The 14,158-nt window shown below is 38.8% G+C and overlaps 1 protein-coding gene across 3 annotated transcripts in view; it reads left to right on the top strand.

Annotated features, from left to right (window-relative positions):
• Nucleotides 1-14,158, top strand: part of SLC16A7 (solute carrier family 16 member 7) — a 172,139-nt gene that overhangs the window by 103,959 nt on the left and 54,022 nt on the right. For all 3 annotated transcript variants that reach the window (XM_060112787.1, XM_060112786.1, XM_060112788.1), the window contains exon 3: nucleotides 8,878-9,124. In XM_060112787.1, coding sequence (XP_059968770.1) covers nucleotides 8,908-9,124 — 217 coding nt within the window. In that variant the 5' untranslated portion in view covers nucleotides 8,878-8,907. The remainder of the gene's footprint in view (nucleotides 1-8,877; nucleotides 9,125-14,158) is intronic.

Here is a 14,158-nt window from a genome sequence, read left to right as displayed (position 1 = left end):
CGGTACCGACCGGCACTCACCACCCCGAGAGGCTTGTCTGCTCGCCTGCCGGGGCGGGTGGTGCTGGAAGCTGAGGCTCGGGCTTCAGTCAGAGCTCAGGGAGAGGACTGGGGCTGGCGGCGAGAACTCAGCCTGAAGGAGGCTAATGCGCCACAGCTAGCCGGGAGGGAGTCCAGGAAAACTCTGGAGCTGCCGAAGAGGCAAGAGACTTTTTCTTCTCTCTTGGTTTCCTGGTGCGCGAGGAAAGGGGATTAAGAGCGCTGCTTAAAGGAGCTCCACAGACGGGCGCGGGACGCTGGGGCTGCTACTGCCGCCGCCGCCAAGAGGCCTGTGTGCGAGCGTAGGTCACTGTCCACGCCGCCCTTCGGGGAGCCTGTGAAGCCCGTCACTGCCGGGGTCCCGGGATCCAGAGACGGCTTCCCTGGGAGAACGCACGCCACGCCTCGGGCTGGTGCAACGTCACGCCGGCCTCTGCCGCTGCAGGCTCGCCCCGCACTCCGTGCCCCTCCCTCCCCCCCGGCCTGAGTGAGCCAGAGTCCCCGAAGCGGCTGCTCCTTTAACCCTGTCCTGTCTGAGCGAAGAGCAGACACCCTCCGGCAACCTACATGCAGAGGTGGGGCCAAATCCAAAGCTGAGACCATGGAGCTGTGAGAACAAAGAAGAGGAAGGGAAATCTCTCCCAGCAGCCTCAGAAGCAGCGGATTAAAGCTCCACAATCAACTAGATGTACCCTGCATCTGTGGAATACATGAATAGACAACAAATCATCCCAAAGTGAGGAGCCAGGAGTCAGTGATATGCCTCTGAGGTGGGAGAGCCAACTTCAGGATACTGGTCCACAAGAGACCTCACAGCTCCACATAATATCAAACGGCAAAAATCTTCCAGAGATCTCCATCTCAACACCAGCACCCAGCTTCACTCAATGACCAGCAAGCTACAGTGCTGGACACCCTATGCCAAACAACTAGCAAGACAGGAACACAATGCCACCCATTAGCAGAGAGGTGGCCTAAAATCAAAAAAAGTCCACAGATACCCCAAAACACACCACCAGACGTGGACCTGCCCACCAGAAAGACAAGATCCAGCCTCATCCACCAGAACACAGGCAGTAGTCCCCTCCACCAAGAAGCCTACACAACCCACTAAACCAACCTTAGCCACTGGGGACAGACACCAAAAACAACGGGAACTACGAACCTGCAGCCTGCAAAAAGGAGACCCCAAACACAGTAACATAAGCAAAATGAGAAGACAGAAAAACACACAGCAGGAGAAGGAGCAAGATAAAAACCCACCAGACCTAACAAATGAAGAGGTAATAGGCAGTCTATCTGAAAAAGAATTCAGAATAATGATGGTAAAGATGATCCAAAATCTTGGAAATAGAATAGACAAAATGCAAGAAACAGTTAATAAGGACCTAGAAGAACTAAAGACGAATCAAGCATCGATTAAAAACACAATAAATGAAATAAAAAATACTCTAGATGGGATCAATAGCAGAATAACTGAGGCAGAAGAACGGATAAGTGAGGTGGAAGATAAAATAGTGGAAATAACTGCTGCATAGCAAAATAAAGAAAAAAGAATGAAAAGAACAGAGGACAGTCTCAGAGACCTCTGGGACAACATTAAACGCACCAACATTCGAATTATAGGGGTTCCAGAAGAAGAAGAGAAAAAGAAAGGGACTGAGAAAATATTTGAAGAGATTATAGTTGAAAACTTCCCTAATATGGGAAAGGAAATAGTTAATCAAGTCCAGGAGGGACAGAGAGTCCCATACAGAATAAATCCAAGGAGAAATACACCAAGACACATATTAATCAAACTGTCAAAAATTAAACACAAAGAAATCATATTAAAAGCAGCAAGGCAAAAACAACAAATAACACACAAGGGAATCCCCATCAGGATAACAGCTGATCTCTCAGCAGAAACTCTACAAGCCAGAAGGGAGTGGCAGGACATACTTAAAGTGATGAAGGAGAAAAACCTGCAACCAAGATTACTCTACCCAGCAAGGATCTCATTCAGATTTGATGGAGAAATTAAAACCTTTACAGACAAGCAAAAGCTGAGAGAGTTCAGCACCACCAAACCAGCTTTACAACAAATGCTAAAGGAACTTCTCTAGGCAAGAAACACAACAGAAGGAAAAGAACTACAATAACGAACCCAAAACAATTAAGAAAATGGGAATAGGAACATACATATCAATAATTACCTTAAATGTAAATGGACTAAATGCTCCCACCAAAAGACACAGACTGGCTGAATGGATACAAAAACAAGACCCATATATATGCTGTCTACAAGAGACCCACTTCAGACCTAGAGACACATACAGACTGAAAGTAAGGGGATGGAAAAAGATATTCCATGCAAATGGAAACCAAAAGAAAGCTGGAGTAGCAATTCTCATATCAGACAAAATAGACTTTAAAATAAAGACTATTACAAGAGACAAAGAAGGACACTACATAATGATCAAGGGATCGATCCAAGAAGAAGATATAACAATTGTAAATATTTATGCACCCAACATAGGAGCACCTCAATACATAAGGCAAATACTAACAGCCATAAAAGGAGAAATCGACAGTAACACAATCATAGTAGGGGACTTTAACACCCCACTTTCACCAATGGACAGATCATCCAAAATGAAAATAAATAAGGAAACACAAGCTCTAAATGATATACATTAAACAAGATGGACTTAATTGATATTTATAGGACATTCCATCCAAAAACAACAGAATACACATTTTTCTCAAGTGCTCATGGAACATTCTCCAGGATTGATCATATCTTGGGTCACAAATCAAGCCTTGGTAAATTTAAGAAAATTGAAATTGTATCAAGTATCTTTTCCAACCACAATGCTATGAGACTAGATATCAATTACAGGAAAAGAGCTGTAAAAAATACAAACACATGGAGGCTAAACAATACACTACTTAATAATGAAGTGATCACTGAAGAAATCAAAAAGGAAATTAAAAAATACCTAGAAACAAATGACAATGGAGACACAACGACCCAAAACCTATGGCATGCAGCAAAAGCAGTTCTAAGAGGGAAGTTTACAGCAATACAATCCTACCTTAAGAAACAGGAAACATCTCGAATAAACAACCTAACCTTGCACCTAAAGCAATTAGAGAAAGAAGAACAAAAACATCCCAAAGTTAGCAGAATGAAAGAAATCATAAAAATCAGATCGGAAATAAATGAAAAAGAAATGAAGGAAACGATAGCAAAGATCAGTAAAACTAAAAGCTGGTTCTTGGAGAAGATAAACAAAATTGATAAACCATTAGCCAGACTCATCAAGAAAAAAAGGGAGAATACTCAAATCAATAGAATTAGAAATGAAAAAGGAGAAGTAACAACTGACACTGCAGAAATACAAAAGATCATGAGAGATTATTACAAGCAACTCTATGCCAATAAAATGGAGAACATGGAAGAAATGGACAAATTCTTAGAAATGCACAACCTGCCAAGACTGAATCAGGAAGAAATAGAAAATATGAACAGACCAATCACAAGCACTGAAATTGAAATTGTGATAAAAAATCTTCCAACAAACAAAAGCCCAGGACCAGATGGCTTCACAGGTGAATTCTATCAAGCATTTAGAGAAGAGCTAGCACCTATCCTTCTCAAACTCTTCCAAAATATAGCAGAGGGAGGAGCACTCCCAAACTCATTCTATGAGGCCACCATCACCTTGATACCAAAACCAGACAAGGATGTCACAAAGAAAGAAAACTACAGGCCAATATCACTGATGAACATAGATGCAAAAATCCTCAACAAAATACTAGCAAACAGAATCCAACAGCACATTAAAGGGATCATGCACCATGATCAAGTGGGGTTTATTCCAGGAATGCAAGGATTCTTCAATATACGCAAATCTATCAACGTGATACACCATATCAACAAACTGAAGGAGAAAAACCATATGATCATCTCAATAGATGCAGAGAAAGCTTTTGACAAAATTCAACACCCATTTATGATAAAAACCCTGCAGAAAGTAGGCATAGAGGGAACTTTCCTCAACATAATAAAGGCCATATATGACAAACCCACAGCCAGCATCATCCTCAATGGTGAAAAACTGAAACCATTTCCGCTAAGATCAGGAACAAGACAAGGTTGCCCACTCTCACCACTCTTATTCAACATAGTTTTGGAAGTTTTAGCCACAGCAATCAGAGAAGAAAAGGAAATAAAAGGAATCCAAATGGGAAAAGAAGAAGTAAAGCTGTCACTGTTTGCAGATGACATGATACTATACATAGAGAATCCTAAAGGTGCTACCAGAAAACTACTAGAGCTAATCAATGAATTTGGTAAAATAGCAGGATACAAAATTAATGCACAGAAATCTCTGGCATTCCTATATACTAATGATGAAAAATCTGAAAGTGAAATCAAGGAAACACTCCCATTTACCATTGCAACAAAAAGAATAAAATATCTAGGAATAAACCTACCTAAGGAGACAAAAGACCTGTATGCAGAAAATTATAAGACACTGATGAAAGAAATTAAAGATGATACAAATAGATGGAGAGATGTACCATGTTCTTGGATTGGAAGAATCAACATTGTGAAAATGACTCTACTACCCAAAGCAATCTACAGATTCAATGCAATACCTATCAAACTACCACTGGCATTTTTCACAGAACTAGAACAAAAAATTTCACAATTTGTATGGAAACACAAAAGACCCCGAATAGCCAAAGCAATCTTGAGAACGAAAAATGGAGCTGGAGGAATCAGGCTCCCTGACTTCAGACTATACTACAAAGCTACAGTAATCAAGACAGTGTGGTACTGGCACAAAAACAGAAAGATAGATCAATGGAACAGGATAGAAAGCCCAGAGATAAACCCACGCACATATGGTCACCTCATCTTTGATAAAGGAGGCAGGAATGTACAGTGGAGAAAGGACAGTCTCTTCAATAAGTGGTGCTGGGAAAACTGGACAGGGACATGTAAAAGTATGAGATTAGATCACTCCCTAACACCATACACAAAAATAAGCTCAAAATGGATTAAAGACCTAAATGTAAGGCCAGACACTATCAAACTCTTAGAGGAAAACATAGGCAGAACACTCTATGACATAAATCACAGCAAGATCCTTTTTGACCCACCTCCTAGAGTAATGGAAATAAAGACAAAAATAAACACAATGGACCTAATGAAACTTAAAAGCTTTTGCACAGCAAAGGAAACCATAAACAAGACCAAAAGACAACCCTCAGAATGGGAGAAAATATTTGCAAATGAAGCAACTGACAAAGGATTAATCTCCAAAATTTATAAGCAGCTCATGCAGCTCAATAGCAAAAAAACAAACAACCCAATACAAAAATTGGCAGAAGACCTAAATAGACATTTCTCCACAGAAGATATACAGACTGCCAACAAACACATGAAAGGATGCTCAACATCTTTACTCATTAGAGAAATGCAAATCAAAACTACAATGAGATATCATCTCACACCAGTCAGAATGGCCATCATCAAAAAATCTAGAAACAATAAATGCTGGAGAGGGTGTGGAAAAAAGGGAACACTCTTGCACTGCTGGTGGGAATGTGAATTGGTACAGCCATTATGGAGAACGGTATGGAGGTTCCTTAAAAAACTACAAATAGAACTACCATATGACCCAGCAATCCCACTACTGGGCATATACCCTGAGAAAAACCATAATTCAAAAAGAGTCATGTACCAAAATGTTCATAGCAGCCCTATTTACAATAGCCCAGAGATGGAAGCAACCTAAGTGTCCATCATTGGATGAATGGATAAAGAAAATGTGGCACATATATACAATGGAATATTACTCAGCCATAAAAAGAAACGAAATTGAGCTATTTGTAATGAGGTGGATGGACCTAGAGTCTGTCATACAGAGTGAAGTAAGTCATAAAGAGAAAGACAAATACTGTATGCTGACACATATATAGAATTTAAGAAAAAAAATGTCATGAAGAACATAGGGGTATGATAGGAATAAAGACACAGATCTACTAGAGAATGGACTTGAGGATATGGGGAGGGGGAAGGGTAAGCTGTGACAAAGTGAAAGAGTGGCATGGACATATATACACTACCAAATGTAATGTAGATAGCTAGTGGGAAGCAGCCACATAGCACAGGGAGATCAGCTCGGTGCTTTGTGACCGCCTGGAGGGGTGGGATAGGGAGGGCGGGAGGGAGATGCAAAAGGGAGGGGATATGGGAACATATGTATATGTATAACTGATTAAATTTGTTAAATAAAAAAAAGAAAAAAAATTAAAAATAGAACTACCATATGATTGAGCAGTTCTCCTTCTGGGTACATATACAAAGGAAAGGGAATCATTATCTCGAAGAGATATCTGTATTTGCTTGTTCACTGAAGCATTACTCACAGTAGCCAAGATATGGAAACAAACTAAGTGTCCATTGACAGCTGAATGGATAAAGACATGTATACACACACACACAGTGAAATATTATTCAGCTTTAAAAAATGATGAAATCCTGCCATTTGGGACAACATGGATGAAACTGGAGAGCATTATGCTAAGTTAAATAAGCTAGACAGAGAAAGACAAATTCTACATAATAACACTGTAGAGATGGAGAGGGGATGGTAAAAGTGTACAAACTTTCCGTTATAAGATGAATAAGTTCTCAGGATCTAATGTGTAATATGGTAACTATAGTTGATAATATTGTGCTGTATAATTGAGATTTGCTAAGAAAGTAGAATATAAAGTGTTCATACCAAAAAAAGTAAATATATGGGGTGATAGATGTATTGATTAACTTGATTGTGGGAATCCTTTCAAAATGTACATGTATATCAAATCATGTTACACATTAAATATATTACACATTTATTTGTCAATTATACCTCAATAGAGCTGAAAAAAACTCAAGAAAAAAAATGTGATTAAATCTGAATGTCTGAGAACTTCCTTGCAGATATGCCTGACTCACATAATGTAAAATAAGCATTTTAATCTTCAGCCCTGTTATCTGTTAATTGCAGATTATATCGATTTCCCTCCACCTATGAAATACTGTAAAATATTATGTTAAAAAGGCTTAAGTATATTTGCCAAAATTAACATTCAGAAAAAGAGTGAAGGTGATAGTTGTCCATATTGTTACGTCCATTCTAATACTCACCATCATAGTATTTATTCTAGGGAAACAGTGCTCTACCTATTTTAAGTTTCATTTTTATCATTTTGCCTATATGAGTTTCTGAAGGCAAAATCCTTGGGTAGAACTATGGACAAATTAGAAAACTTTAAAGAATGTTTTCACTCAAAATCTGGAAGGTGCGTATAGAAGATCACCAAAAATATCTTAGATACAGTTTGACATCAAACAAAAATTAAACCTCTGTGTCTGTTCATAGATACCTGTTTAGTTTTTTTGGTAGGTTTCCTGAATTAGTGGCAAATTTAGCTTTTATTTGCTTATTTTCTATATTGTCTTACCAACAGAGAAGTGTTTCCTTTTTCCTCTACATTCCAATTGAAAAATATTCACAAATGGAATGAGAGTAGTAAAAGGAAGGTGCTGAGAAATATTGGTGATTACAGCTAAAGGTCAAGCAAGCAGCATCGCTCTACAAAGAAACATTGATGTTAAGGAACCAAGATTTTTAAAATTTAATTTCAGTTGTATTAAGCTATATGTGATCATTTCTTCCACAAGAGAGTGGGTGCTCTATACCATAAAGCTAGCAGTTAAGTGTTCCTAGGCATATCCAAAAAGAAAGTCCCTTTCTTTGAATAAAAATAACATACCATCCATTTGATTGGGAGCATATCATTGCTATGAAGAATTCATAAAATGTATCATTCATAAAATGATAGGTATCACCAGTTTTGGAAGTGCATTAAAATTAATTCATTAGAATCACACAATTTCTAATCCTATAATTTTAGAAAATAGATCTATGCTAAAATGTCTTTAAGTATTGTCAATTATTAAAAGTGGAGGACTTCCCTCATGGCTCAGTGGTTAAGAATCCTCCTGCCAATACAGGGGACATGGGTTTGAGCCCTGGTCCAGGAAGATCCCACATGCCGCGGAGCAACTAAGCCCGTGTGCCACAACTACCGAGCCTGAGCTCTAGAGCCCACGAGCCACAACTACTGAGCCCACGTGCCACAACTACTGAAGCCCGTGCCCCTAGAGCCCACACTCCACAACAAGAGAAGCCACCACAATGAGAAGCCTGTGCACCGCAACGAAGAGTAGCCCCCACCCACCACAACTACAGAAAGCCTGCACGCAGCAACGAAGACCCAACGCAGCCAAAAATAAATAAATAAATAATTTTTTTAAAGTGGAAAAATTCTAAAATATGCTTACTATTTAATTCTGTGAAATTCATCAGATGTAATATAACGTCCTTTTAACCTTTGTATAGAAAATCTTAAATGTTTTGGATTAAGAAATTATTCTAAGTGATGACAGCTCCATTTATCTTAGAAATCAGATTGAGATAGCTTTTGTTTTTGGTTGGTACTTTAGTATAATCTGAATTCTTAACTTCTCTTTGAGTAACTGTTGTTTCCATAAACAAAATGCTTTCAATTTTTAACCCATAACAAAGTTACATACCTCACTCCAATTTTTTGGTTAATTTTCTGATAACTTTCTGAGTACCAGAGTATTAAAAAATATTTATGAAAAAAATTGCATAGTTGTAGTTAATAGAATAAAAATATTATAATAATATTATTTTGATAACTACCAAGAGTGATTTATGAAAATGGAAATATGGCTTAAACTGTTATTTCATTTTTTTTAATGCAGGTTACTTGAATTCCAAATAGAGGAGTGGAAATGCCACCCCCAGCAGGCTCCCCACCGCTGCATCCACCTCCTGATGGAGGATGGGGCTGGGTAGTGGTTGGAGCAGCTTTTATCTCCATTGGATTTTCATATGCATTTCCCAAAGCTGTCACAGTTTTCTTCAAAGAAATTCAGCTAATATTCAACGCTACCTACAGTGAAATAGCATGGATATCATCCACTATGCTAGCTGTTATGTACGCAGGAGGTAAGGTTCTTTGGACTAAATATAATTCTGGTTTAAGAAAGCAATTGCTCCATGCCACAGTATTTTACATGTAGTGCCTTGGTACATTAAAGCCCTGTTTTCATATTATCCTCACTTAAAACCAACCAGAAGTATAATTAGGACTGAAGTTTTAGTGATTTTAGTAATTCAACATGTTAAACTATTCACTTCATTCTGGGTCTTACTAGAGTATTTATTTGAATGAGGATGTCTTTGCACAAACTAAGATTTACTAAATTATGGAATTTTCAAGGGTGGCACCTTTCCATTTAATTTGGAATAGAGTCTATACTATAATGGTAGTATCATTTCCTAATATTGCTACAGTTGCTTTTTTCTGAATGAAAAATAAACTCAAGTTGCTGACAATCTATAAGCCTAGAAAGTAATTCACTTTAAGTTGCAAAATAGAGTGTTATCATGTACATTCTGGATCCATTCAAGTTCGTGTGAATAAAATAATTCCTTATCTCTGTAGTACTTATTAAATATGACATTTTTTAATTTAAATGGTTGCCTGACGATTATCTTATTACATTCCATGTTCAAATGAGGGTATGATTCATAAGGGATAATGAATAAATAAGTACCATATGACTTCTGACTGTTAAAAATTTTTGGAGTTATTAGTTCATTGCTATGTCACCTATCTGCTTGAAATCAATCCTAACAGCAGACAAGACTGTCTACAGATTTTTTTTAGTCATTACTTAAAATAGTTAGATTTTAGGGTTTTCATTTTCAACTGGATATTTGACTTTAAAATACAGATATACACTCAGAATATAAGCACTTAAAGAAATTATACAAATCATCTTTCAATGTCTTACTTTACAGGTGAGGATAATATGGTTCATAGTGATGGGGATATACCGTTAGGAATAATATCTAACACATGTTCATATTTACTTTCAGCTAAGTCCTCTCTAAATGCTTGCTATGTGTCATATGACCTGATTCTTTTAACCTTCTGTGAAATAAAAATTACTTCTTTCCATTCTATAGCCGAGGAGATAGAAAGATAAAGTACTTTTCCCAGGTCAAGCAGCTCATTAGTGGCAGATAGAAACTGAGACCCCACACATGTAATCACTCTGCTCTTTTGCCTTTATCTTACCTCCATAAAGTAAGTGACGGACCCAGGTCTGTGCAAGGCCTTCCACAAACCTGATTTAGGTACTGCCCCACCAAGGTCATTTGTTTAGTGACATAATAATTATTCTTTAGGGTATTGTCTTTTTATTGTACTACCAAGGTAAAAATTAGATCCCCAAATAATCCTGCATGTGTGTGTGTGTGTGTGTGTGTGTGTGTGTGTGTGTGTGTGTAGTGGGTATTTTCTACTTTCTGTATGTCAGTGATTTTACATTAATCCACTGTATGTCTCCATTACCTTTTTGGTTAGGTTAAATTGATGCATTTCTGTTCCAGTACCAAAAGGTAACTTTAAAGTGCTCTTTGGATATGTCAATGAAAACCTTTGCTTTTAAAACACTTTCTGAAATTCTCCACTGGACAGTTGCTTTAAAGGTTGTACCTGTGTTATCTCTGATGACTGTAGAAACAGTAGGTACTATATGCTGGTCTTATTCCTCTATCCCATGGGTCAGCTGTTCCTTAATAATGTTTTGCTAAAGCAAGGCAGAAAGTCCTGAGCTCCAAAATGTGCTAATGTTAAAATATGTCATTTTTCCCCCTTCTTAAATATAACTGAGACAGATTCCTCTAGTGAATTTGTGTAAGTCTCTTGAATTTGGATTTTGGGTTCCATACATTAATAATTTTCAGTTGAGCTCATCATTGACTAACTTATAAGCAACACAAAAATTTATGTAATTTTTTAATTAAGTCAAGTCTCAATTGACTTTATTAGTTTTAATCAAACAACCTCAAAGTCCCAGGGTCTTAAGGGAATTCAAGCTTTTTTCTTGCTCAAGTAATGTTTTATCTAATGGCTATGCCATCACCTAAGGCTTTGTAGTCTTCCCTAAATGTACTCCATCCAACTGGACAGAGAATGAACACAGATAGCATGGAACATCATCTGGGATATTTTAGGGCCAGGCCTGGAAGGGTTAAACGATATTTCTGTACACCTTCCATTGGTCAGAACTCTTATACTGCCCTACCGAGAGGCAGGGGCAGGCTTCCTGGGAAATTCAGGGTTTCTAGAGGAAGAAATAAAATAACATAGAGCAAGTCTCAGATAGCTTGATACCCCAATAATCATTCCCCATCCGATGCAAACAGGTTGTATTTATAGACGTACCATGATCATATGACATTCTTCCACTCCCAGGCTGGCTCTAAAAGGAGGCTTAGTAACTATATTTACTATTATAGTTACTGTTATAGTTACATAGTAACTATTTAAAACGAAAAGTCTGATAGACTCAATTAATCTAAGATACAGACCTTGGTCCTGTTACTAAAGTGGCAGTGCTTTTCCAAGTATGGTCCACAGATTTTTTGCTTCTGAATCATCGGTCTGTTATTAAAAATGCATAGTTCTGGGTCTTATCCCAAACCCTTTTTTATCCGAATTTCTGTTGGTAGAGTCCAGAAACTTACATTTCAACAAGTATCTCTGAACTGTTGTAAGAGCAAATCAATATTTGATTTAAAAATATTGTATTTAAATTTTTCTCTAATATTTGAAAAATCTCTACTTATAGAGGTCTTTTAGGCTGATGATTATGAAATAAATTCAAAGATGTAAAGCAAAAAGGCATATAGTTTACTATGAAGTATAATGAGTCTCTCTACCAAGTAACTGAAATATTGTGTTCAACATAGTGCTAATTACATTAGCCTCGAGAACATCTAAGATCTGACACTCATTAGGGCTTAGCACTCAACCTATTAATCACCATGGTGGGGTCACTGGGTAAGACGGAGTATGTTCAGAGGCTTGGCCTGTGATGTCGGGGCCGGAGTCTCTTGTAATAATTAGTTGGCATTTGGGCCTTGGTAGCAAGGTATTATCTTCCCTTCTTATGTCTGAATTAAAAATGAAACTAATAAAAGGCATGCAGGAAGGATGGAAAAGAATGCAAATTATGTTTACCCTTTACTTCATCCTTAGAATAATGGCATTAAATTATAGTACCCCATCTGGCCATCCATATGGTCTCCTGAAGCTCTAACGAATTTCAGCAAATAGGTCAAGGAGAGTGGTCACCCCATTAATAAAGCACTAATTAGAGGTAGAAAACATATTACGATTTAAAGTTTCCACATTGTTTAGACAGATATAAGGATTTATTTTGTAAACAGTGATTATGTTGGATTATCTTTTAGTGCAACGTGTGTCTTTGTTACTATATCAAAAGATAATGTGAACATGGTTAGCTACTCAACGACAGAACACAGATTTGGTGCTGCCAGTCTCTGTGAGTACCTCATGTTATTTTTCTGGTAATATCTGTTATGACTTGGAAGAAGCAGCCATTCTAAAGTGGAGAGTTGGCTTTGTCTCCATGGCAACTTACTCTTCTGTTTTTTAAATTTTAAAATTTTAAAATTTTTATTTTTGGCTTGTTGGGTCTTTGTTTCTGTGCAAGGGCTTTCTCTAGTTGTGGCAAGCGGGGGCCACTCTTCATCACGGTGCGCGGGCCTCTCACTGTCGTGGCCTCTCTTGTTGCGGAGCACAAGCTCCAGACGCGCAGGCTCAGTAGTTGTGGCTCACGGGCCTAGTTGCTCTGCGGCATGTGGGATCTTCCCAGACCAGGGCTCGAACCCGTGTCCCCTGCATTGGCAGGCAGATTCTCAACCACTGCGCCACCAGGGAAGCCCCACTCTTCTGTTTTATGTGAGCAGTAACTGCCAATTGTGCTAAAGGAAGGGTGATGGTTTTATGATGGACTACTATACCCAAGGGACCAAGCATCAGACCACTGAGCTTATTTTACTGGAGGCCAACAAGCAAAAGGTTTTAGGCATAGGAGGTTGGTGGCCATAGTATATAATGTGTATTTTTCTATTCTTTTTTTTTCTTTTTTTTTTTTTGGTATGTGGGCCTGTCACTGTTGTGGCCTCTCCCATTGCGGAGCACAGGCTCCGGACGCGCAGACTCAGCAGCCATGGCTCACGGGCCCAGCCTCTCCGCGGCATGTGGGATCTTCCCAGACCGGGACACGAACCCGTGTCCCTTGCATCGGCAGGCGGACTCTCAACCACTGCGCCACCAGGGAAGCCCCTTTATTCTCTTTAAAGCCTAAATAAGCTCACTATATTATTTTGCTCTGTGCTCTAAATATGTTTGCAGAATGAAGGAGACTATGAAAATAAGTCATATAGTGCCGTATCTTAGCAGCAATTAAGATAGAAAAGAAGTTCATTCTAACCTTGCAACTAAGATACCTAGGACTTTCAGCTTAGCTTGACAAAACCCAGAGTACCCAAAGTACCAGGTACACTTGGACAGCCCTGTGCAAGCAGGCTGTGTTCTTCTTATACCTACACCATGGTGGGTTATTTTTTCATCCATGAATGTAGATATTGCTAAGGTTTTCCTAGGAAATATGGTCCAGTGTGGCAGAAACCATTTTGCTCACCAAATTTCCATGTGCTCTTGAATATTTCCCAGCTTCCCTTTTATTTATTTATTTTATTTTATTTTTGGCTGCATTGGGTCTTAGTTGCGGCATGCAGGATCTTCACTGTGGCATGCGGGATCTTTCCTTGTGGCGGAAGGGCTCTTCATTATGGCACACAGGCTTCTCTCTAGTTGTGGCCTGCAGGTTTTCTCTCTAGCTGTGGAGCGTGGGCTCTGTAGTTGTGGCACGCAGTTTCCAGAGTGCATGGGCTCTGTAATTTGTGGCACATGGGCTCTCTAGTTGAGGCACGTGGGCTTAGTTGCCCCGTGGCAGGTAGGATCTTAGTTCCCTGACCAGGGATAGAACCCGCGTCCCCTGCATTGGAAGGCAGATTCCTTACCACTGGACCACCAGGGAAGTCCCCAGGTGACTAGTTCTGACCAATGAAATGTGAGTGGAAGGATGTTTGTCATCC

This window comes from Mesoplodon densirostris, chromosome 11 (assembly GCF_025265405.1).
Source record: "Mesoplodon densirostris isolate mMesDen1 chromosome 11, mMesDen1 primary haplotype, whole genome shotgun sequence".
Lineage (NCBI taxonomy): Eukaryota > Metazoa > Chordata > Mammalia > Artiodactyla > Ziphiidae > Mesoplodon > Mesoplodon densirostris.
This window is presented reverse-complemented; position numbering and strand designations above follow the sequence as displayed.